This window comes from Falco punctatus (genome assembly GCF_963210335.1).
Source record: "Falco punctatus genome assembly, chromosome: 5".
Lineage (NCBI taxonomy): Eukaryota > Metazoa > Chordata > Aves > Falconiformes > Falconidae > Falco > Falco punctatus.
In genome coordinates, this window is record NC_137584.1 from 12,429,267 (window position 1) to 12,455,779 (window position 26,513).

General features: G+C 37.3%; 1 protein-coding gene across 50 annotated transcripts in view; it reads right to left on the reverse strand.

Moving 5' to 3' along the window:
- RIMS1 (regulating synaptic membrane exocytosis 1) overlaps positions 1–26,513 on the reverse strand; it is a 345,465-nt gene that overhangs the window by 70,916 nt on the left and 248,036 nt on the right. For 42 of the 50 annotated variants that reach the window (XM_080388732.1, XM_080388757.1, XM_080388725.1 and 39 more), the window contains 2 exons: positions 19,646–19,758; positions 10,149–10,315 (listed from right to left, as the gene is read on the reverse strand). The exons of 7 other annotated variants lie outside the window; for them this stretch is intronic. In XM_080388732.1, coding sequence (XP_080244858.1) covers positions 10,149–10,315; positions 19,646–19,758 — 280 coding nt within the window. Of the gene's footprint in view, positions 1–10,148; positions 10,316–19,645; positions 19,759–21,602; positions 21,684–26,513 lie in introns of those variants that run through there. One more of the 50 variants, XR_013928345.1, reaches the window with a different exon arrangement.

Consider the following 26,513-nt stretch of genomic DNA (forward strand, 5'->3'; position numbering starts at 1 on the left):
TGTACTATGTGGGAGGATGGAAAACCAGTAAGAGAAAATCTATTTCCAATCCAGAGAGCGCTCTCTGGCTACATCTCTCCTTGACAGATCTTCTGCAGATCAATGCTGCTGTTTGTCTTCAATGAGATGGCAAACCTCCATTACTTCATCTGGCCCCACACTAAAGGCACTGAGCATTTTATGTAAGAGATCAGTATAATAAGCCGCATGAAATGAAACTCTGAAAAGAGGGATCTACGCGCACAAACAGTGCCACATAAGAGGGAGCGACAAGCACAGAAAAGCAGCCAGTGAGCACTCACCATTTCCCAGTGAATTCCAAGCAGAATGTCTCTGGGCAGGTCTAGAAGCTGGGAAGGGAGAGGTCTTATTTGAGTGACTGGGAGCCTTTGCCTGGCTTAGAGTTTTCAAGCTCATCACCTTAAGAGCTTGAAGAGACTGGTTCCACAATAAATAACAAAAGTACAACAGCATAAGGACAGGGACCCTATCCTGTGCTAGGGAGTCTCCTACATGTACATAAAGCCAGCAGACTCCCTCTCCAGAAGTGTGAGTTTCCAGAACTGTCACAGTTAGGAAAGTCCCCAAGGGCTTTGAAAAGAAAATGTTTACATACCCTTATTTCTAGTTAGCTCTTTGCATGAGGGTACCATCAGCTGAAGGAACATTAGGTTATTTTCTCAGAGATTTGGCAGAGGGTACTTCTAATCCCTGCTGACAAACTGGAAGAATTATTGGAGTTGGGCAAAAACTGTGGATTGAAAAAATTGATATTGCATGATACACTAGATGTGTTATCTTCAGCTTCACGGTGACATTCAGACATCTACTGCAAATCTTCAGTCATGGTCAAACCCAGCTTTAATATGTTCATTCCTTTTAAAATGAATGAACAGCAGATTCATTAAGTAGCAGACAGTTTCTTTTCAGTACAAAAAGTTGAGGATATTTGGAAAGTACCTCTGCAAAGTTGTATATGAAAGATATTTTGCATTAACTGGATCTTCCCTTTCAGTATTGTTAATTGACATTCCAAGGGGATAGAAAAAAGACCTAAGTTTCTCGGATTTCCTCCGGGCTGAAGTGGCAAGGCGAGCCTGCAGGAGCAGGGTGTTGAAGAGAACACTGTGCCGTGGTCCACACTGATATCGCCTAGCTCTTCATGCATGTTCCGTATCCGAGGAGAAAAGACTCTGAAGGAGATGCAGGGAACTGAGAAAACCACCCAGCTGTAACTATGCCTCCAAAGGCACAGCTGCTGACGTGGTTACAGTTTTTGACCATTTTGGCCTATTGCTACACAACCAGTACAGCCAAGTATTATGGTTATGAAAAAAGCAAATAGATCCTTCCACGAGTTCATTAGGGCAGAGTTAATGACACTGTGCAGGAGACCTCATCTACACTGCCAGTCACGTGAATTCAAGAAGGTTTAATTCAAACTGGAAACTGGCAGAAAAGGGCTGCTAGCATGACCAACAAAATAGAAAGGATGTAATATGTAACTGAGTAAAACAACAGCTAGTTAAGCCACTATGATTGCTTACAATGAATCCCCAGAGAGTAAACAGAAGGGAGGAGAAACCTGTCTAAATAATATGCTAATAGTGGCACCGGGACAAATGTGAACAATGTGTTTAAACTCCCTGTGAATAGATTTACCTTGTAACTGAAAGAAATTTCCAGAGCATCAAAGAAATTCGATTTGGAAGACCTTCTGAAATCAGTGGGTGCAAAAGCAACCAATTAGGTTGAAGATGGATCCCGAAAATACATTGTTGATTCAGTTCTTTGTAATAGCAGAGGCTACATTCAGTGACTCCAGAGAGGTCCCTTCCAGTCCTGTTTTCTTATAGAGAGGACAGAACAGATATAGGGAGATGTCCTGCTTACAGACAGCACCTACTACAAAACAGGTCTGAATTACGACCAAATCCTTCTGTATGTGTCATAAATATAGCTGAGGTTTAATGAAATAACATTCCTGAAATCTGATTATGTCCAGTCTGTTTAGGTATCTGTTAAAGAAAAGCCTGAGGATTGGTCACTACAAGCTCATTTATCAGCTCAGAGTGGTTGATTACTGTTTTGCCAGGTTGTCACAATGAGCCAGAAGAAAGCTGTATGTTTTAATCATACTTACATGATACCAAGTAGCATAGTCAATTTTAGAGATTGATATAAAAAGGATGATCACTTCCTAGTAATACTAACATATTGTCTCAACAGACAGGAAAACCAATATTCATTCTCCAAGTGTGATGATGATTTGGTAGCAGCAGAATGGAAGGCAGGGTCCTCTGACAAAGGGTCATTTGCATTTTTGAAGTACATACATATAAAGTTTGTGCATGCACACTCAGAGAAGTAAACCCAAAATCACAAGGTTGAGAAGCAGTCTCCTAAACTGGTTAAGAATCAAGAGTGTTGCGCATGCATGTGTGTGCACGTGTGGAATAAGATCTGAACCTGAAAGAAACTGTAATGAAACCCTGAGGAAAGGATGGACGATAAAATCTAACGTGCTCTGGTCACAGAGGATTGCCTCTGATTAATGCAACTTTAGTATGCACATGAGTGAGGTAAAAGGTCAGCACATTATATGAAAATGGGAGAAAGATTTCAGGAGTTAAATACAGATGAAACGGTTTTTCATTCCTGTTACCTGTTTTTTCACACTACTTAACTGTCACCTGCTTTGCATTCTATAACTAAATATTTTACTTTCATTTAGGTTCAGTCCCAATCTGAGTTGAATTAGAAGTAATTTCCAGATACAGCATATTCACCTACCCAATACATGATTCACAAAATCACAGAATAGTTGAGGCTGGAGGACATCTTTGGAGATTGTTTAGTCCAACCCTCCTGCAAAGCTGATTTCCAGCTGTGAACTCCCACTGTGTAATGGTACATGGGGTTATTCTTCCCCAGATGCAAGATTCTGCATTTCCCTTGTTGAACTTCATGAGGTTCCTATTGGCCCATTTCTCCATCTGGTTGAGGTTCCTCTAAATAGTGTCACACCTACCTAGTCTATCAACTATTCCTGTCAGTTTTCTGTTGTCTGCAAACCTGCTGAGGGTGCACTCTGTCTCATCATTCCAGTCACTAATGAAGATGTTAAACAGTACTGACACAATATTGACCGCAGACATACATCCCTAGTGACTTGCCTTCAGCTGAACTTTGTGCCCCAGATCACGTCCCTCTGAGCCTGCTGTTAGCCAGTTTCTGATCTGCCTCACTGTTCGCTTACCTAGGCTGTATATCCCCAGTTTCTCTATCAGGATGTTTCGGAAGACAGTGCTGAAAGCCTTACCAAAGACAAGACAGAGAACATCTGCTGTTCTCCTCTCATCCACCAAGCCAGTGAACTAGTGAAAGAACGCTATCGGTTGGTGAGGCCTGACTTCCCCTTTGAAAATTCAGGCTGACTATTTACAGTCACCCCCTTATTCTGTGTGTTTGGAAATGGTTTCTAGGATTATTTGCTTCATCAGCTTCACAGGGATTGACCTGAGGCTGACAGGCCTATAGTTCCCCAGATCCCACTTGCCCTTCTTGAAGATAGACAGTGACAACTGCTTTCTTCGTCTTCAAGAACATCCTCTGATTGTCATCATGCTCCAAAGATTATCAAGTGGCCTTGCAATGACATTGGTCAGTACCAGCTCCTTTAGTACTCACGGGTCCACCTTGTCACGTGTCAATGACTTGTACACATATAGCTTGTCTAAATATTCCCTGATCTGATCATCCTCTCCTGAGTCCTTGCTCCAGACTTTCCCTCTGGTCATCAGTGCAGTACAGAAATCTCCTGGATTGCTTGTGCCCTACTGCATTGCTCAACCAGCAGATATCAGGATGGTTTAAGTTTCCCATGAAAACCAGAGCCTGTGAATATGAATCTGTCAGTTGGAAGAAGGTTTCATCTACTACTTCCTCCTGATCAGGAAGTCCATAGCAGACACCCACAACATCATGACAGTGGTTGGCCCTCTAATCCTGACCCATAAAATCTCTGCTGGTTCATCATCCACCTCTAGGCAGAGCTCCCTGCATACTCTGCTCTCTCACAAGAAGGGCAACAACCCTTCCTTGCCTTTCTGTCCTGTTCTTCCATGGACTACAGGACTCCAGTCCTGTGACCTATCCCACCATAACTCTGTGATCATGATGAGATCATAGCCCTGCAGCTGCCTAGCACACCTCTAATTCCTCTTGTTTGTTCCCCATGCATTAGAGCACAGGCCATTCAGAGAGCCAACCCACTTGGGCTGATCTCCAATAAAAGATATGTGAGCTTCCCCCAGATGTTCTCCACTCAAGCACATCTTTATTCATGTGCATACACTTGGGGTGGGCTCCTTCCTGCCTTGTTTTGTTGACTGTGAGGTCCTGCCTGTCTCCATCACCCTTCACCATTTGTTTATCATCCCATCAACCCCTTCCTCACTTGATCATGTGTTGACATTTCACTCCTCCATCATTCCTGTTTCTAGCTCAAGTGTACTAGCACTGAAGTTCTAGTGTAATTAAAGAACAACAGCTACCAGCAAGTTGTAAATGCTGTTCTGGAAATTGGGGATAAAAAGGTTTATTAGCTAGAGTCTGACAGTACAAACCAAAAAAAGCTATTTTCCTTCAGTACTGTACTGAAAACATACCTGAATCCCAACAAGCGTGAGTTTGTGATACAAGCCATTTAGTGGTATGGTATATGTGAAATAATTTAGGACTGGTTTAAGTCTACTGTTATAACCCATTATATTATCCTCTTTCTTTGATAAGGTCATTTAAAATATTTTAATTAAACTTATGCTTTCAATTAAGCAAAGCACGTAAAACCAGATCAAAATATGACACGCATCACACCTTCATTAAGAGACTAAATATAATTCTTAATAAAGATGGGATTTTCAAATTTAAAATGAGGAGTAACAGTGGTATTCCTAACGTAGGGGCAATTTGAAGTCCAGATACACCTTAAAAGCAGTTATATAATTTTTCATATATTTAGCAGATCTTGTTCAATCAGATTTAAGTGAAATACCTTATGGTAGTCAACCTGCTAAATCCTCCAAAACAGAAGCCTCTGGCTCACCTTTACTGAGCATGACAGTTCCCTACCTGACATCACCAAGAAGTCCAGGTATCTTTGCATATTCAGGCCCGTAATGAAAAATGATGCAATGACATCACAGGGCATAATTTTAAATGAAGCGATCAAATGACCTTCTTTGTCTGACCAAGCCCATTTGGTGCTGATTAATCATCATGTATTTTACATGGAGTTTTAGTTATCAATCACTTGCATTAAACCAAGAAAAATTTCCTTCTGCTTCATTTAGGATATGAGAAATGTTCCTGAATTATATACAGTAACATCTGTAGCATACACAGGCATAAAGTATTGCTTGACTGTATTACGAACGCATAAAGACCATGGCTGATGGAAGCAAACCTCCATAAAGAAGGACTGGTGATCTGACTTCAGTCATGAAAAACTCACCAACTCCAAATGCTGTGGCAAACCAAATTCACAGTCTGATTCTGATTCAAGTCAAAAGTGCCAGAATATTTTGTTCCCTGAACAAAAATTCCTGGTATTTCCCTGCACTTCCACTAGAGAGCACGGCAGTCAACCAGACTTCCCAGATTGGTAACAGGAAAGATGTCTGGAATAATTTCATATGCAGACTAGTTTATCCATGCATAGCCATTCTTTTTATAACATTCACCTGAAAATGCTAAACCAATTAGAAATTAAGAAGCTATTTTATATACTTATATTCAAAACTTGCATCAATCATAATTCCATCTTGCAACCTATTAGAAGTGTTAATCAACAAAATCTCCAGACTGAAGATTAACTCACAGTATTTCCCAAGCATGCTATGTCACAGCTTTCTGAAAAGTAATTCAATTATAAATATGTTGTAGGAATGAAATCAGTCTTCTTCCTTCAAAGGTTGACACAGTCTTGTTATTGATTAAAGGAAAGGGAAGATTTGCTTTCATTCGCTCTATGTTATGAACTTCTTCAACAAGCTCAAGTTTCCTAATACTACAAAAATTCAGATTTGGGAGTTTTGTCCCAAATAATAGCTAGAGTGTTATCTAGCTGTTCAAATAAGATGCATGGTACTTCTGTGTTATTCTGCATCATCTGGTTTTATCCTTGCTGTTCAGATGTTTCATTCTATAAATGCTGTACATCATTAAAAGCACAGTGTAGTTTGAGTAATGTAACTGAAAGAGTTACTCACTAAAATGAAAAACTGTTAACACCCCCCCACACCCCCCCAAATTGCTCTACACTTATAGCTAGTACCCATAGACTTTAAAGCCACAAGAAAAACATATGTTCTTCCAGGTTTAACTATTTCTAAACATAGGATAATATAGAATAAATTGTCTGAAACTACAGAATCTCAAATCTTCAAAACTGAGGGAAAAGAGAGAGAGATCGATTCTGCCTGGAATGATGGGGCAAAAGGCATTAGCTAGATTTTTAAAGGCTATTTCCTCCATAAGGATTTGGGAGGAAAGGTCAGGAAGCTTTGTGCTGGCAGAACTGGTGGTGAAGTTAGTGGATATAAACCACACTCACTGTGACTGAAACCTTGGTCCTTCTGATATTTAATGATATATTGTATAAAACTACAACAAAAGTTTGCCTTCTTAATAACAGCCCTAAAGAGGACAGTATCTTATATTTTCATATCTCTAGAATCTTAACTATATCAGTTTTCAGAGATGCATTAATATGAGGGATGATGGGGTTATACTGCCTAACAACATTAACGGAAACTACTGCTTTCTTAAGCTGGCACACTTCATGTTCAGAAATTTGACATCACATCTCTTAATATGAGTAACTAACGAGTGTTTTTTAGCTCATGCAGGTATGTTAGAGGAGCACAGTTTCACTTCAGGTTACTCTTCTAAACCCTGGAGTACTCTCCAGTCACAGTTTTCTATTTAGTTTAATTAACTCAGCTTGCTGATCAACTGCCTGAGGATTCATTTTTCTCTATTCCATGGAGAAAGAGATGGGATCATCCTTTCCAAGGGTGATGCCAACTAGGAATCTTGCTTGTGTATTCTGGATTTGTCTATTTTTCTTCTAGATACAAAAGGCACCTATAAACACTACTGAATGACTTCGTTTAATGAGATAGCTAAAGCTGGACCACCTCATTTGAGTTTCTATATGTTTACTAGGTTCTTCATAATTCTCATGTAAAGAAGATATCTGGAGAACAAAAGTAGGTGCATAAAAAAGGCAGTTCAACAAACTTTGTCTTTAAACTTAACACTACACTCACACACTTCCTATGGCCACTGGGCTGACAAACTGTCAAATGAAGATGATGGTGGATATGTGGTTTTAGCAAGACAGAAGACAGGAAGTAAAAAAAATGCTCTTTTCCTTGCCCTTCCTGCTCAATAATCCAATCCCAACCCATACCATCCCATCTTGCTTGATATATGTTAACATCAGGTTCCTTGGAGGGAAAAAATAAAATTTGAACTTCAAATTACTAAACAAATTTGAATTTCAGATTTCTAATTCCTTGAACTTAAAAAACATGAGTAATTAAGAGAATGAATAAATTTCACTTAACTTCAGATGTCTAAAATCAAAGCAACAATCTAAACTATTCATCTAGTTTCCTTCAACAACTAATGTAGAAAAGGGCAATTCACCTGTCTTTGAGATCTATGAACCATCCAAGATAATAAGTATTTTCTTCTTTTTAATGATTTAGAGAAGTTAGAGAAATAATGTAACAACACCCTAATTTTTATGTGAATTCCACTGAAGATAAGTAGTTTTTAAGGCTAGTGTTAAAAAGCATGAATTTCAGTCTGAAAAAAATTGTTCATAATACAATCAACCCTTTCCCTAAATTAACTCTTCATTCCCATGTAATAAGTAAGCTACGTAAAGAATTGTCTAAAGACTATGTGACAGAGGCTGCCAGTACAGACACAGGAGGGCAGGAAGCTGGCTTTGGCTCAGATCATCATCAAAATGCCTTCTCCTTTTCTCCAACACCATCTTCCTTACATTCTGACCTTTCTTCATATTTGATTCCCATGATACAACATTTTTTCAGGTCTCTAAAGACTTCGATGTTTTCACAGCAATGACAAGCAATCATTCAAAGATAAGCATGGAAAACTGGAATGGAAAATTTTGAACAGTGGACATTAAACTCCTGGATACAATGTTTTCCAACATAACACAAAATTATTTTAAATTTTACTCCACTACATTTAGTGGTTGAAATAGGCTACCTGCAAAGATAGTATATTAAGCAAGTCCCATTTATTTCAACAGGTCTTTCAGGGGAGCAAAACCACTGCCAGCTTAGAAGAAAAATAATGAACGTTACAAGTAATTTATGAATCTGTTAATTTCTTCCTCGTATTTCTACTTAATGAGCTGCACTGTATATGACTACTATACATTTTCTTCACTATGGAAGTACTACCTTAATTTAGAGAAAATTAAAGCAGGTGTCTAATCTCTGAGGTATGGATTCTGTGGACAGTATCAAAAAGGGAAAGCATCTGAATTCTACCTACATCTCACTTTAGGGGTCTAGAGTGAAGCTGAACTGGAGCTCCCATTGCAGACACTTGGTTTTGTACATGAGGTTGGGTAATCCTGTACCCAAAGTGCTCCACTACTCACTGAAATGGAAGAGGTTGAATGAGAGCAAGGATTTGACCATAGGATTCCCCCTTTCCAGCCTCACATGAGGTTACTGGTTCTCCTGTGTCTGACATTTGTGATCAGACGTTCTGACCCAAGGAACATTTCTGATAAAATCTGTTAAACACAGAAATATTTAATGGGAAAAAAATCCTGTTTTGTTCAACCTGTCAAAGATACTGTGACAGGGCCTACTTGACAAAAATCAATGTCTAGAAAATACAGGTATTTTGGTATGACTAAAGCCCTCTGTAAGAGACAAATACTGAAAAGCTAGGACACAATGAAATGCAGTATTTAAACACATGAACGAAAATAACTTTAAACACTTGAATAACTTTAAATACATTTACAGTTCCACTGCAGTGTTCTGCTGGATTGTAGATTACTGCAGCTGTCAGGTTATAATTTCACCAATCTGAAACAGGACTTTGAATATCCCGTGAACTTTCCTTAACAAAAAAATGAGTAGTTTTTTTGGAAGTAGTTAATACATAGAGACCAGTTTCTGAGTTTGCTTAAGATCCCTTCCCATTGGACTAATAGATCAAAAAGCCTACAGCTGAACTTCTTGGATAGTGAATCTGTCTAGAAGTGTTCTGAAGCACTTATATGATGCCATCCAGACTCTTATCAGACTGATTTCCTCCATAGAGATAATTTTAATTTTTTTTAATAGTTCCTAATTCTTCTTGTGTCTTATAAGGCTTAAACTCAAATTTCTGAGGATTCAGACATTGGTAGATATAATCATAGACTAGCAAGCCAATCCTACAGCCATTATAGCCAGTGGGAGTTTTGCCGTTATGTTAAATGAAGACAGGAACCAACCTGCGTATCTAAAAAAGCACTAAACGAAGAAGAGATTAGTATCAGGGATGAAAGATATATTTGATTATTGATAAAGTAAATGAATTAAACTACTTCTGAACCAGAGATATCAAAATTGTTATATAAATACTTGTTTCAAATCTAGTCATTTATCATATGCATGAAAACAGCAAAATAAAAGCAGGTAGGTAGCGAGATAAATACATAGATTGAAAGCAAGAAAACCAGCACTTTTATGAAAGCAAATTCTTTAGATAAAAATACCTAGTAATATTTATGCTGTAATACCTTCTTGGCATATAGATTACACTGATTCATAGTCAGCAATGAGATGATAGTGTGTGCTCAAGTTCCACTTGCCACAGATACATTAATCTGTCATTTCCTCATGGGAAGTCTGCTTTCTGTTTTAGATGCACAACTGTAAAGATACTGTCATCTTAGGCTAGCAACGGAAGACAGTTTATATGTGCATAATTGTAAATTCTTATGTTGTGTTCATCTAATTTCAATAATTTCTGGTCATATTTTGGCACTAAACAAAAGAGGGGTGTGTGATACCATTGAAGCTGCTCTGAGAACTCACCTGATTCTGCCCCGAGGGCGTTCAGATTGCTCTGACATAAAACTTGTGCTGCTGAGGCGTGAGGCACTGCTGGTTCGGGAAATGGCTGACACATCACTGACATCACTATCTGATGATTTGGCAGAGACGTTATCACAACTTCTGTACTGATCTGTTTGTATGTTATACTAGAGATCAAGAAAAGAAAGGGTGAGGAGTCTTATCAAAACATCACACACATACTGAGACAACAGATGACCTAAGTATGACAATTCTCTCTAAATGCTTTTAGGTCTAAAAAAACTGTAAGAAATTCAGAGAAACACCTACATTAAATAATAACTTAATGCCTAGTGAAGAAATCAAACACGATATTTATGGACTAAATAAGACACTTTAAAACAAATTACAGCATTGGAATTGAAATAGGCTGCTGGTTCTTTAGTACACTGGAACTATAATGAAATGTTTATGCCGTGGGCAGACATCTTCACAAGCATACGCATGCCATCTATTTGGCTACAGACCCTTTATTCAGTTTTTCAAATATTAAAAAATAACCTATGAAAGACCTATACAGAGTTAGTTTGGAACAGAAGAACTGCATATGAGTCTGAATAAAATGTAATTCTACATGAAGCTGACACTGGGGATTGATTTCAATGCCTGAGTTCCATTAGAAAAGGAAAAAAGTACATTTTCTACCTCAAAATAACTCTCTGTATCATGATACTAGTCAGGCAGAAAGCTAACTCAGCCAAAATCGTATTTGTTTTCAGACAGATCAGTTCCCTGATCTAGTAGCTTTTACATGTGCAAACACAGGAGAACTAGCAGAAGACCCAGTAGGAGGAATACGTGGACAAGGGCAGAAGTTATTTCCCTTTTTCTAACTGCAGAAGCTTTGATTAGTTAAAACCAAGTGTGACACCACACCGCCTATTACATCATACTCTGACTACTCACATCATCAGTCAGACATACCTAAAAGGAAGCTTCAATCCTAGCAACGTCACACTTACCTAAATCTTCAGTCACACAGATGAGAGGATCAAATCATTGTCAGGTTCACAAAACTAAACCCCACTGTCATTAGACAGCAAGGTACCCTTGGCTGGGAAGTCACTAAAACAGTGTTATACTTCCCAGGGCGTGTTATGGGAAAACTACTAACACATGGGAAGACTAGGCAGTTTTTGACATGACACTCTAGGGAGTTCATTTTCTGGATCTGTCCTCTATAAAATTGCAAGTCATAAAAGTTTATTTATGAATTATACACGAAGCTGTGACAGTCTGAATATCCCCAGCTCAACTAGGCACTGGGTTGCAGGCTGATCAATCAGCAACTGTCATGTCTCAATTTCAAAAGCCTGGTGAACACATGCTTGGGTTTGTATAGACGAACGTGTCAGGCCTCCTGTCTTCAAGCCAGGTTTATCTCCTCTTGCTCTGGTCCCTTTCAGCAACTATGTTTGAGGTCTCCACAGCACACTTGGAAAAACAACTAAGATAAGATGAGGAAGTTAACGGGAGCAGAGAAGGGGAGGGAATAAAGAGGATACTAAGCTCTGACTGTAAATATAGAAATCTGTAGGAGAAATAGAGGTTATACAGATTTAGCGTCTCAATGTGTGTTTCAGGGCTACTCACAGCTCCTGGATGGCAAAAGCCAAAATTAAAAACACAAATCAAAGTATGAATAAAAACCTGGAGGTTTGACCTAAGGAGCATGCACTGAGGAAACTCTCAGCAGTACCCTGTGAGGGGCTTGCACTGGCTGGCTGAATTAACCATCTGTGGAGAAAGCTCTGGTTTACTAAAGGTAAATTTTCAGCTTCAAATACTAAATGAAACTGCAGATGATTTCAGAATAGCTTGGAGCATGATGACTTCGAGCTCAAACACCATGTCTAACAGGGACTGAAATGGAAACAGATGCATGGGAACTCTGGTTTAATGAAGTGGGTAACACAGAGGACTGAAGTTGTCTGATATTTAAAAATATTTTCAACTACAGCGAGGATTTATTTGGAGATTCTCCTTCCAAGTGACTTGTGTGACTTCTCAGAATATAAATGACCAACGGGGTTAAGGTGAGACTATGATGACATGGTTGTTCAGATCACCTTTTTGGAAATGGCTTGTACAGTCTGTTAAATAATTTTGCTGATTGCTCTATTTCAGACTGTAAAACAAACCTCTCTGAAATGGAAACACAAAGCACTCTAATTCTTATCAGCTCTATTTCATACTAATGGAATATTTAAATTTCTTTAGATGACACATTTTTCTTCTAAAGCCTAAGAAAAAAAAACAAAGGAAGAATACAATCTATGAAAACTTTTTACTTAGGCTAAAGATAAATGTTCAGAGGCTAGAAAACTGAATGGTTATTTTTTTCCAGTTTAAGTTAAACTGCCCCATTCCTGAGCCAGCCTTGATATTTTTTGCAAAATTCCCACAGAATTCCTAATGAATCCCTTAAGCTTTCCCAAAACGAAGCATCTAAAAAATATGAAAAGCATTCTGGTTTTCCACTGAGCTAAACAGAATTGCAATTAGAAAAGAAATCATGGTCCTATTAAATAATAAAATTTCTCTTGACTTCAGTGAATAGGAATTACACCCTTCCTATATATTTAAACTATATCTAAAAACAACTCCTCCACAGGTGAGGTTTTAAAAATACTTTGTTTAAAACATACATAACCATGCAATCTCTCTCAAATATATGGGGTTTTGTATGTGTAATAGAGTGTCTCAGAAATATCTCTGTGTTCTGTTTGTACTTGCTGAAGACAATCTGACTTCCCTCCTCCGTCATTATGATGTCTAGCTAGTTTTCTTCCTCGCCAAAAAGTCCTAATTATCTTTGTGGCCTTTGGTTTGAGAGTACATACAGTGAATCTGGAATGGTAGAAGATTCATGTGGTCCCTGAGCAGGCATGACATGCCGCTGGAGAAGGCTGACACAATCTGAGCTTTCCCATCAAGGGAAGCATCAAGGCCAGATGTGGTGACTTCCTTTATCCTGCTGGAAGCCCTTCTTCTTATAAGTGTTGAAGGAGGTATAGGCTGCTGGCCTTTGTCCCAAGCCACAGCTGAATCTGGCTGTTTGTCTAGCAGTCAATTTATTATTCAAGCAAAATAACAAAAGTTGAACACAGGGGACTATATATGTCATGTGTTGCAGCTGAAGACCCTCTGTTTCACTTGTACTGAATTTGCTCTACCTTACATGGACTGGGAAAGATGGGGAGGAGAAAAAGAGATAGCATCAAGCATAATTGTCCAGCTTAGTGGTTAGGATACTGGGAGAGAAGTCCCAGGCTGTATATCAGTGACTGTTTAGGGACTCAGCCTCACTGAACGCTGAACGGTCTTCAGCCCAAGTATCATCCCCCTGTAAGTGGGGGCTATGTACATATCCTCACTCTGTCTTGCTTCCTATAGTCCAGCAGTTTGTACAAAATGAAATTGCTTTGTAATTATCAGACTGGATTTCATATGTCGGTAAACAGAGAATTTTATGATGTGATGGGACAAAAATTTAAAATCCCTGAATCTATGTCTTCTACTTGCCTTGGTACTGCAATCACAGAGCTACGGCATGAAACATGGAGTACCCCCTCCTAAATGAGATTTTCATGGCATGTTTGAGCTTTCACTACCACTTTATACTATATGTCAGTGCTGTGATTCTGGAGAAATTGAAACCCCTTCCCTTCACAGAAGTAAAGTTTAGCACAAAAAGTGGTGATGCTGAAAGTTAATGCTGAGTGCTACAGCATTTACATTTTACTACTACTTCTTCTGGATTTAGCTCTTCCTTCCTATAGCTGCTGCTTCTACTGAATTCACTGTCCTCTACAAGAAGCATACAACTTTTTCTGTTTATTCCCTACCTACCCCTTTTCAATTCAGTCTGATAATCAGTCATCTCAGCTAACAGATGAACAAAATTAAAACAATTTTGAAGTTAACCCTTTTTTCCCTCTCAAATACAGACAGAAGTACAAAGCAGTGATCATTCAAAGAAGAGTATTTTACTGATGCAACACACCTGAACTTACTATTCAGAAGAAAAATGTCAGGGGCTAAGATCTGCTTATTTGGTATCTGCATTGAAGTACTGCCTGCAGGTTTCCAGCTGGGCTCAAAAGTAACATGATGCAGTCCTGCTCATCTAGAAAACTACTGCTCTTCATAAATCTGCATTTGTAATAAAATTTCCTGTCTTGTTATATTTAAATATTATGTAATTTTGAAGCTTCAAAATAAACTGAATTTTCAGTGCAATCACTTCTCTTTCATATATTTTTCAGAGTTAAAGCTTATGTAACATTTCTATTGGGAGAGTTGCTGATGTTTGCAGTAACTTTAATAGCAATTACTAAAAAGCTGGTCTGTCTTTTTAAGCATTAATAGCAACTAGCTTCAAATTCCCAAACTATTTGCACTGTCTGCTTCTGCATTACAAAGACAGAAGTTTTTTTCAGTATAACTAGATGAAATACAAACAGCTGAAATGCAGTTGTTCCATTCACTTTGCTATCTGTGGAGTTGCTGCTTCTTCTATGCCAGCAAAAGGAGAAAAAAAGGGCTATGATGAACTGCAGATGTGTTACATCCATGGAAAGAACATAGACATAAACCAAGAGTGCACTTCATGAACACTTTTACAGTTCCTCCATGACTAACAATAATCCCAATTCTACTGATCATAAGGCACTTAATAAGTCCATTACAATTATATTATCTTCCATATTAATAAGTATTTATATTTCTAGATTGATCTCCCCAAACCATGAAGAATACAGTATTTCAGAGCTCTGGAAAATGAAGGAGTTTGACTACAAAAAAAGTCTCAGGTGACTGACCTCTGAAATATATGCCTAATTAAATGCTTAAAATGAGGAAATTAAATGAGAAATTTAAGCGGGGATGATCACCTGATGCTCCAGAGTCCAGTAAGCACCAGCGATTCTAAGTAACTTCCTGTAACTGTATCCAACTCAACTACTGTGACCACCCAAGTTTCTAACAGAGAACAGTAAAATGAGCAAGTCAAACCATGGGAAATCTGCAGTGAAGTCTGTAAGTCAAATAAATGAATCTAATAGAATTTTGTGAAAACCTACCAGTACTAGAGTGACTTTTGTATCACTATGATCTTGAAGGTGGATGAAGGGGGATCATCACATAGATGTCCAAGAGCATTTTCTATACGTAGTCATGCCTTACCCAGCATCTCATAAAACTTAACATAATAAGCCTCCTATCTTCCCAAACCTCCCATCCAGCCCTTCCTTACAGACATTAATTATCAAATTAAATCTATAGAGTGCCACTGAACTAATGCCATGATTACACTTTTAAGCTAAATGCTTTCCAATCACATACAGCCTTAACTGAGTCAGTAGTGTACCTAAATATAGTGTGATGTCCTTTTAAGTATGTACTACAGTGCTCTGATCTGTAACGGTCATGAACAAACAGTCCTTCCATAAAAAAATGTGTTGCACATTCTCTGGGAAGCTGGAACAGCTGCAGCATGGTGTTTGTGTTCTGTGTATGGCATCTGGAATAAAAAACTACTGTATTTTGAATTAAAAGCCTAATTATGATATACTGTCATTTATATCTATGCAAACCCAGAATTATGCTACCAAAGTGTTTTGATTCTCTTAAACACTGAAACAGCACAAATACGTGCATACTAGCCACTATAGCTTTACCAATGCTGAAGAAAGAAGGCAGACAGATGTTTAAAGCTATTCTTTAAACCTTTTTGCCAAATCCACAGAGGGTTTAGTTGTTTGGGTGTTTTTTTTGTTTGTTTGGGGTCTTTTTTTTTTTTTTTTCCTCATTTAGTTTTTTAGAATTCAACTGTTTCACATAAACTATGGAGTCCTTCCACTGGAACTGAACAAAATAATGATGTGAGCGCTGTGAAGGTCTCAAAACAATTAGAGTGGAACAGCCATCAAGACCTATATAAATGTTGTAGTGCAGATGGTTACCTATTCAAAATCCATTAATGGATGTTTAAAACACAGCTGTTTAAAAATGTTAACACACTAACTTGCATGGTGCAAGCTTGAAAAACTAGTGCTTGCTTACTGAGACTTACTGAATGAAAGAAACTACAAAAACAGAAGAAATGCACCAGAAATGGACTGGAAATTGCCAAGGCCATGTTAGAATACCTCTCTCAAAAAAGGGCTCATTTCAAAACAAGAGAAAACATATTTATATTTAAGGAATTAATTTTGCATACACATAATTATTGCAAAGGAGATCCAGTCCATACTGAAGGGAAATTTTTGAAAGGTTTAGAGAATTTTATGTGTAATAAACCAAGCACATTTGCAAATGTTAAAGTAGTGGAAGAATCAAATCCATGTGAGCTGATTGCTCTGAAAAGCAGAAGGGAATATTTTCTCAATGTGCAGCACAGCATAATTTCTCTAATAAATATAAATACTTATTTTCTGAAGCAGTGGGCAAACACTGCTACTTGGCAAAGAAAGAATTAATTCTGTTGAGGAGGGACAAACTCTGATTTCAACTGCTATTTCTTTAATAGCCATTTAATATTTCTTTCTCACTATTCCAAAATGTCTATTAGACGTGAACATTTTTTCATTCTTATTTAAAATAAGTTTTGCTCCTGCAGCTTTCAAAGAATTTTCACATATTTTAGCACCAAAAATTAGATATATCTTAAGTCCTTGATGGTTTTAGCCATCAGCTTTACTGCACCACCTGATAAGACTTACTACATTTTCATTAGAGCTGTCTAAGTCTTCATCTGTCTGGTTTATTTTCTCAACTCTTTCAGCATCTTATGAGAGTGAGAAAACACAGTAGCATAAGGTTTGCTTTACTAACATTTTAAAAGCGTTTACTATCACCATAGTGATATGAAGCAAAATAGCTACGTTGATGAATTTAGTGCACTAGAATGTGCTAATAAAATTTGTTCTGAGCACTGAAAAATTGGACCATCCTACCTAAGGCTATATCATTTTCATGTAGAAAATAGTTGGAAAGTTAAAGCTTTGGGGATTTGAAGTCCAGGAAAACTAATTCATTCTCCTTACTGTGGAAAGGAGTACATGCCTGTCAGAACACTGGGTACTCCAAAAGTATTTTTCTTGTAACAGTGGACAGAAAATTTGCTTCCTCAAAATTGTGGTCATACTTCTAAAAAATATTCTGAATAAAACAATTTTCAACAGAGTTCTCTCCATTTAGTACTCATTAAGCTGTGATTAAAATTCTAATTTCATTTCCACATATACTTAAAAACTAAAGACAATACTAGAAAACCCTAGGTACTAAAGGGTAAGAGAAATTCGTAACATTGCAGGTTGGTGTTTTCCAACTACTATTTAACCATACATTGGCTCTACATTAACCCACGAAAAAAATATTGAGGAGCAAAAATAATGCTTATGATTAATATTAAAGAGAGTCAGAATTTTAAAATGCTTCATAATGAAAAAAATACAAAAATCTGAATCGATCTGTTAGCACAATTAATCCAAATCAGAAAACTGTCCTTTAAATATGAGCAAAGGTATACACTTGGTCATCCTGGCCAAAGTCCTCAGATCGCACATTACCCTTCTCCCCTGCAAACTTTATCAAACCTGTTTTCTCTTTTTTTTTTTTTTTTTTAACATGTTAACTGGTTGGGAAGTACCACAGAGACACACTGCATCTCACCCCCTTGTCCTGAGTTGACTTGTGATGGTAATGGCAAACCCAATATCCAATGAGCTGTTCTATTTATACACTTTCTGGCTTCTGACGGATGATCTCACTGGAAATTTCAATCCCAGTTGTTGGGTTTTTATAATAGCACTGATGTCCCACAATTTGGCAATTGAGGACCTAAAGCCTTGTTTCTCCTATTTCTCTCTCCTTTGAGAGCTGTTCATTTAAGTTCTATGTTCACAGTGAGGTGGTCTCAAAACAGAAACATCATTATCAAAGTTGTCTCCACATTTAACCATAAGAAGGTCTTGAAAAAATCTTTCAAATATGTTAGATGTTACAAGTTAGATGCCTAACTGCCTATTTACCCATTCCAAAGTAAATTTGTGGGTTTGTTTCTGCTGAGTTACTTCACTTATCCATTATTTTAACCTGTGCCTCCAGGAGCATGCATCAATTCTGCAAAACACAGGGAAGTGACTCTGGATGGGCAGGGACAGAAAGTCTGGTGCCTGTGCTATGGCAGAAAATGCCAGGAGTGTTCTGATGTCCGCAGTGTTGGGTGCTTGACAATGTTAGTTGTTTTCTGTACGGCACCAGTTCACAAATGGAAAATCTCTCTTAAACACAGAAATAAAAATACAAGCGTCTTTGAAATGTGGCTCTTGAAGCATGGAAGTGTAAATTAATAAAAGCTGTGATTTTCTTCCAACTACTGTTATTCTGAGACATTATTTTTAATGCACACAATAGCTATGCTTGTCTTTGAATTTTTACAGTGGACTTTTACATTCATACTGCTGTCCCATGTTCATTCACTGAAAGCGCATAACTCTCAAAGACACCAGAATAGAATTGCAGGAATGCTTCCCCCACAACTGAATTACTGCTGGTTTTGTCTCTTCCCTTTACTTTGCCTACACTGAAACAGTGCTGTATTTCTAAAAGGAAACACAGAATCTAACCATCTATTCCTCTCCTGACTTCTACAAATGTTCCCTCTTGGTTACGTGTCACAAGGCAAAATGTCTTTAGCAGGAAGTTCAGCTCCAGCCCCTTACAACTGGATTTGTAGGTGGCAGTGCAGATGTGTGAGATGTTTTCAGCACATTACTCAGAAGCCTGTACAGTTTTAAACTTACAAGGTTGTGGGATATCATTTTAGCATTATCAAGTTAAAAAAAAAAAAAAAAGTCCCTCTATATAATTTCAGCTATGTAATTTCAGGTACATTTAATTATCAGAGAAAATCTTTACAGTTTTATTAGGAAAGGATATCAAAGTAATTATGTATTTCAAGAAAGGAAATACTTTATATGTGACATTATTGGGATGCAAAAAAATTACACACATATGAGAACAGCAGCATGTGATTGGATCTAATTCTGTCCAGCTCTCTACACATCAGACAACAGCAAGAGAAGAACCAAAGCGTCAGGCCAACAAACCATGGTACTTCCATGGCCCACTTTTCCAGCTTCCAGGGGTTTGCAGGCCAGGGACTTACTAAGCTAGAGGTGACACAGCTTTGTTTAACAGCTGTCGAAGGATCTTTCTTTCCTGAACTAGTGCTGAAGCATTATGTTTTTTGCAGATTCATTTTAGATGACATCAATGACTAAGTCCAATGCACATCAGATAGGGATAAAATCAATGTTAAAGGTATTGAAGACATTTCTGTTGGACTTTACAACATAGTGTTCTTGAGGGTTATATATACTATTTTAAACAAACAGGTTTATGTCTTCAATTTTCAAGCCAAAGTATCATTTCCATACTACTGACTTTACCTTGGTATATTGATCACGCTCATGTTCTTGACTAGAACCAGACCCTGATGTCTGATTATAACGGTGCACTTTCATTTTCATCTGTCTCGTTCGCTCCTCCACTACTAAGCTTGCTGCAAAAACACACAATGAAAATCAATTAAAAATAGTGAAAACTTTTTTTGAAAAACAAATGGTTTAGCAACAATTTTAGCTTATTTGCTTCTCAGCAAAACAATGTACAAACATGTAGAACAAGCAAGGTGTAAACACAGAACAAAGGAACACTAATGTCAAGAAATCAGCCATTTCCACTGCGAGAGTCTTTACCTGAAAATGGGCAGTCATCCCAATTTCCTATACATTATCAAGCTGGTGCAACAGATATGAAAAGAGTGAAAGAATTTAGATGATAGGCTGAATTATAAACCTCCTAGGTATTCTGGATACAGGGGACATAAATCCATGATCATCTAACCATGTATTCACTTAAATGTAGAAAATAGTACAGTAGCATTCTAAGAATTAAAGCATTAAACAGGTATTAAAATTTATTTCTAAAGTAATTAATTGCTACTGCTATCTTGAACATAACTTCTTACCATAGATAAAGATTATTTGAGAGGATAATTTATCCGTTCAACCAGTCACAGTAAAAACTCCAGTAATATTCTAGTATTTTTTTTTATTTTTACAAAGAGTCCTTTAAATGCACTACTTTGCTCTCTAATATTCACTTCTGTTTCAAACAAATTAATTGTTGTGCTTTGTTTAAAATATTGCATCTGATCTTAAACCTTCAAGAAGCTTTGGTGCTATAAAGAGCATCTTCTTCAATTTGAACAACTTATGACAGTTAATATTGGCTGTGCTTGCCACAGGAAGATGACCTCGTACTAGCAGAAAGAGCAGTGTGAAAGCCTCTGGAATAAGGCTTCTTTACAATAAGTTAACCTTTGTGTAGTGGATAATTTTCAGAGGGAATTATGTATTTTACTATTCTTAAACTTGGTAACACTATAAATGCAAAGGAATACCAATAAAATCAATACCTTGAAAACTGGCACTTTTTAATGCTTCTAGAACTATACCCAAATATTTATTAGTAACTATTCTAAATCACAGGAGTACTCACTATGTTCATTGTGTTTTAACAACTTATAACATCCCAGAAAATTTCTTTTAGTTGGAACTCTTTGTGTGGTCACAAATACAAGACTGTCATTTTATTTGGGAAATCCTCCACAAAATCATCTGCTTTTGGGTCAACCATGGATTTTTAAGACTCTTTCTGTAACAATTAGTTTTAAAAGTAAAAATTTTTCTAAAGAGCCCCTCCCCAGATCAGTGACAGGAGACACACACCAATTTAAAAGCTGCATGGAATCAATTTTCAATCACAAAACGCAGATTATTTTAAATTAGTGGAAAATAAGTGCTCTATCATGTTTTTTAAAGATCTGTATTGTGAGTTAAAGGATACTGAAGTTCTCATATGTTGGTTTTGTGTTAGTTAACTGTGGGATTCTTTACACATCTATTTTTTGTCTGTGCTTTGCAAGCACAAAGATGCAAAAAAATAAAACAAAAGTAGTACACTCAAGGTTTGATATTTTAAACTGTGTGTTACTGCACAAATCACCATTGTGCACGCACATACCACCCGTAAAGTGCTTGTGGAAATGATGGAATGTCTGTAAGCTGGTTGAGTATGAAAAAATATACAAAGACATCACTGTGAAAAATATGTTGTTTTCATGTCCTCCTTCCACATTTCTTATTTTAAAAAAGAAAAATTAAATACAGCAAATTACATTAAAATTCTGCTACAGCTACAAATTTAAGGCACAAAATAAAGTTATTGTAATCTTCAATCTCTCATACGCAGAGGGTCCAATCTAAGAAATTCTGCACATGCAGAATGTCACACTGGGCCAGCAATTATTCCAGATGACTAATTATGTCGGTAAATGTGTACCTTAATTGCAATGAGTCCAGTTCCACCATCAGATATGCAGGCACAGCTCCAATTACTTCAATGGAAGTTGCATGGAGGTATCTGAAGGCAAAATTGAGCACTTTAGGTGAAATTTTTAAAGATGGCCTCTTATTTTAAGGACAGATATGAAAGGATTAAGATATATCAAATAGTGACTGAAGTAAAAACCTCAGATATCTTAATCCTATCATACATGCATGAAGTAGGCTGAGGATATAAAATCAGAGTCAAATTGAGACCCCTTTAAAAATTTAGCCCTATGTGGGTATGGTGCACAGATTACTCTGATTAATAACCCTTTCACTGTGTGACTTTTAGGTGCTTTACCCTGTCAAGTGTACGTTATACTAAATAACTTAAACGATATAATATTACTCTGTATTACTTACAATACCTGAGAAAGAATATTCTATTATGTAATAAGATGCCATTTTGGTGACTATACATGAAAATTACTGCAGTCAAGGTTGAGCAAAAATTCAACCTTAACTCTTTAATTCTTGATTTTTGTTATGTTTAAGTCCTTAACCAGAACAATTAATGAGGACTGTGAAGTAAATCTAAATTCTCTAATGGAGAAATTTGGGTTTGTGCATGGAGTAGGATGTAGTTTAGCACCAATTAGCTGTTAATGTATTTTGAAGCAAGCAACTGTGTGAAATGTAAGTCTGCTCTAGAAAATCTGTGTCCTTTCCAGCTTTGTTGACCATGCACATCTGAGCAGATGTATTCTAGTTCAATTCTGTGATGGAAAATTTCATCTGCCTAATAAGTAGCCTGGTATACTCTTTACACGTTAATCACAAGAAACAAAAAAAAAAAATCTAACACAGGAGCAAAAGCACATTAGCAGAAGCTGTAACAACCATAGGTAACACCACCATACGATCACATTACTTTTCTTGGAACACAGCTGGTTACCACAGGTAACGAAAATTTGACATAAACAATACTTCAAGAACTTAACGTGCCTCTTAGAAAAATATGGATCTACTTTACTTTAGGACATCAGCATTTACACACTGCTTTTCCTGGAGCTCTTGAGAGGTAGGCCTACACAGTAACTTACAGATTGAAGCACTGTAATCCTAAAACCTTTAAATTCTACAGTGGCCCTGGAATTCAAAATATGGAGATTTCCCATACATGTCTCAAATTAGTGGTACAACTACCATCAATACCAGTTGTGTCAACATGTTACTCTCTGGTGTCAGAAGTCACGCTTCAAAGAGCTATAACTCTCATCTCTTCAAGAGCTGCTGATTCAGATGTGAGATCAATCAGTATGAGAAGCAACTGAAAGAAAAGAACTCATTGAGCAGACTGCTTAGATAAGGGGTGAAAGTTTAGAGCTAAAGCTTTTATTACTCCTAAACCATGTTGTACAACCACGATGTACAAAACCAATCAGGCCATGCAGGAGAGAAAAGACAGACATATGAATGGAATCAAAATGTTATACTTCAATTCCATTAAAATATTTATAAACTTGCCTGACTCCTGTAATCCCAGTGTACTGGGTCTGGCTGGGATGGAGGTAGTTTTCTTCACAGCAGCCTGTACGGTGCTGAGTTTTAGATTTGTGACTAGAATAGCGTTGATAAGACACTGATGTTTTAGCAATTGTTGAGCAGTACTTTGACAGCACCAAGGCCTTCCCTGTTTCTCATGCTGCCTGCCTGCCTGCCTTCTCCAGCGAGCAGGCTGCAGACTGGGAGGGGAAACAGCTGGGACAGATGACTCTAACTGACCAAAGGCACAGTCCATGCCATATAGCATCATCCTTGTCAATAAAACTGGGGGTAGTGTTTCCAATGTAGCTGTTGCTCAGAGACTGGCTGGGCACTGGTCTGCTGGTGGGAGGTGGTGAGTGAGTGCCTTCGCATCACTTGGTGGTGGGGTTTATGGTTTCATCATTTTTCTTCATTTTTTCACTTCACTTATTAAACTGTCTTCATCTTGACCCGTAAGTTTTTACTCACTACTGCTCTTCCAGTTCTCTCTCCCATCCCGCTGTGGAGAGTGGAGTGAGAAAGCTGCTGGTGGGTGCTTAATTGCTGGGTTGGGTCAACCCACCACACTAAGCCACCAAGAATTAACTGCTTAATGTAGTTCTGAATGGTATTCCATCAAAGTTCCCTGAGCTGTTACTTAGTTTATTACTCAACTCACTGCTAAGTCCCATCTGGCTTCCACTGTTAATGAGATTCAAAGAAAGAAGACATGGTCTAAAAAATTAAGACCATCTTCCATCCCATAGCAGGTTCATCAGCTCCCCTGGGGTCTCTTCCTCCCATGTTATTCAAGAAACATCCCTGTGAAGACTGTGCACCCTGTACTGTAATTCGTAACAGACCTTACAGGATTCTAAATATGCTGCATGCTGGAAGTACAACTAAAAATCTGGATTGCCAATCTGCAGAGGTGATCTGCAGAGGTACTATTAAAAGAACAACTAAAATATGCACATAATGGAAGAGCCGGCTTTTTACTTATAAAAAATTCTAGAACTTGCTTATATTTCTTGTGATAAAAGAAGTTTTGATTAACATTAAAGGAAGTTCTTCGTACATGTTTCCGTCATAAGGAAAGTGTGGGGTTTTTTTATTGAAAGCCTATAAAATACGTGCTGTCCTTCAACTATATATAATATATGCAAGTCCATAAAATGCTACTTAAAGGAGGCAAGGAATAAACAATGAAAATAGCTACAGATCTCATTTTCAGCCTGCAATCTACTCTCAAAGAAAATTAGGATAGGCTAACAGTTGGGTTTTCTTAAAGGAGAAGGCAATTTCTTAATTTTTCTAAGACATCTGTTTACTAAAAATATATGTACTAGCCATATAACTTTTAATAAGTCAGCACTATGATAAGTTTTATAGCATTACACTTGATGGCGTTAACTACTTGACAGCCCTCATCTTTATTTCTATGCTCAGAAAACTAGTATGGACACATTTCAACCCCTATCTGCTGTTTAACTGATAGATAAGTTAGACCTGGCTAGAATACTAACTGTTCAGAATATATGCTACCTTTTCAATTATGTACAAAACAACAGAACCATAAGCAATATACTATTCTAACACATCAAATATAGTAGGGCAGATAAAGTCGTGGGGTTTGTTTGTTTTAAGTACTTTAGTAGATAGACAGAATGTATCACAGGTATATTTCTGTTATCCACAGAATGTGAATCTAACAATGCATAAAAAGTGACTTAAAATAAATTCAGCCTGCATTGGTATGAACAACAGATCAATCCCATGAAAATCAGCGAGAGCTGCAACAGTTGCACCAACAGTAGTGACCAGTGCAAAAGGAACTGAAGTAATTTTAAGGTTTTAAGTCCCCTATTTAAGGTTGGAATGGGACACTAAACTCTAAATTATTTGCAAAATTTCTTAAATAGCATGATGCTATAAACACCTATCTATTAAGCTGACAGCATAATATATGAAACATATATGGGCTCATTGGAATAAGGATTGTACCGCAGGCAGCAACACTGAACTAGCAAGGAACAGCATAAATGTTATAGCTGCCTTTCTAGCTCTGGTTTTTAATTTCTGAGATTAACTGTTTAGGTATCCACCCATTTCACATTACAACAATCACCAAAGACACCCTACATTCTGTAGACTATGGAAAGCTGTGAATTCTGTCAATATACACCTAAAAAAACCCCATTCATTTGAAAAAAGGGATTAAAATTGTTTTAGCATTGAAACTACCTCCTGTGCTGTGGTGTGACCGTTACCAAATTCCAAGGAAAACCACCTTACCCCCACAACTGAACTGTTGTACATGCTACACATGTATCTCCAGCAAAATATCACTATCTCTGAAGTGAAGACTTGTTGCTGTCCAGCAAATGATAAGGCAAGAAAGGAGAAGGGAAATTTTGGCAAGGTAAATGAAAATAAGTCTTTATGTTTACAAAAAGAACAACGAATTCTCAAATGACATACTAAGATAGAGAGTATCAGGACATCAAAAATAAAGATGGAAACTGGAAGATACTCATTTTATCTGAGGTCTATGGATTGATATTTTAGGAACGTTATCATTTCAAGAATACTGATAGTGAAAAAGATTCAAAGGGAAGTAATGAGAATTATATGAAGTCCAGGACGTGGTCTTGCAGAAACACATTTAGGAAAGTATTAAAAAGAATGGAAATATGTGGCTTGATTGTGGTCCATAATTATTTACATACAGGAAGACTTCCAACAATAGAAGTCTAACAATCTTCAATTTAGCAGATACAGGTACAACAATGCCCAGTAGCTATGAAGTTAGGTAATGCTAGCTAAGTAATAAGACATATGTTTAAGAAGCCAGGTGGTTAAGAACAGGAAAAAAATTCCATCACTTGCAGTCATTAAGTGAAAATACCTTTCTAAAAGGACATTCTTGCACAAACCCAACTATGGGCTTAATGCCAGAATTACTGGTGACATTACCTGGTCTGTGATTAAAACTGATAACCATACTGTTTTCTCCTAGACTATGGAAAACCCATGAATGTCTTGGCACTGGCGATACCATTCTCTATAATAGTGAACTCTGCAACAAACACAGACTTTACTCTGGAGGCACTTCATGTTTCTGGTCAAGATAGTCAAGACAGAAAAGAGGTGTATGTAAACTACAATTTGGAAATCCTCCAGATCTTACTTGCACTAATAAACGTTGGATTAAGCTATGTAAGAAGAAGAAATTGTGATCAAGATTTCAGATAGCTGTAACCCTTAACAGCAGATATCACACATCCTTTACGATGCAAACTTTAAAGGAAAAGGTCTAGAAGTCTAAACAGATAGAAATACTCGCTTACACAAGGAACCTATTGAAAAGTAAGTTGAAATGAAAATCTAGCTCATA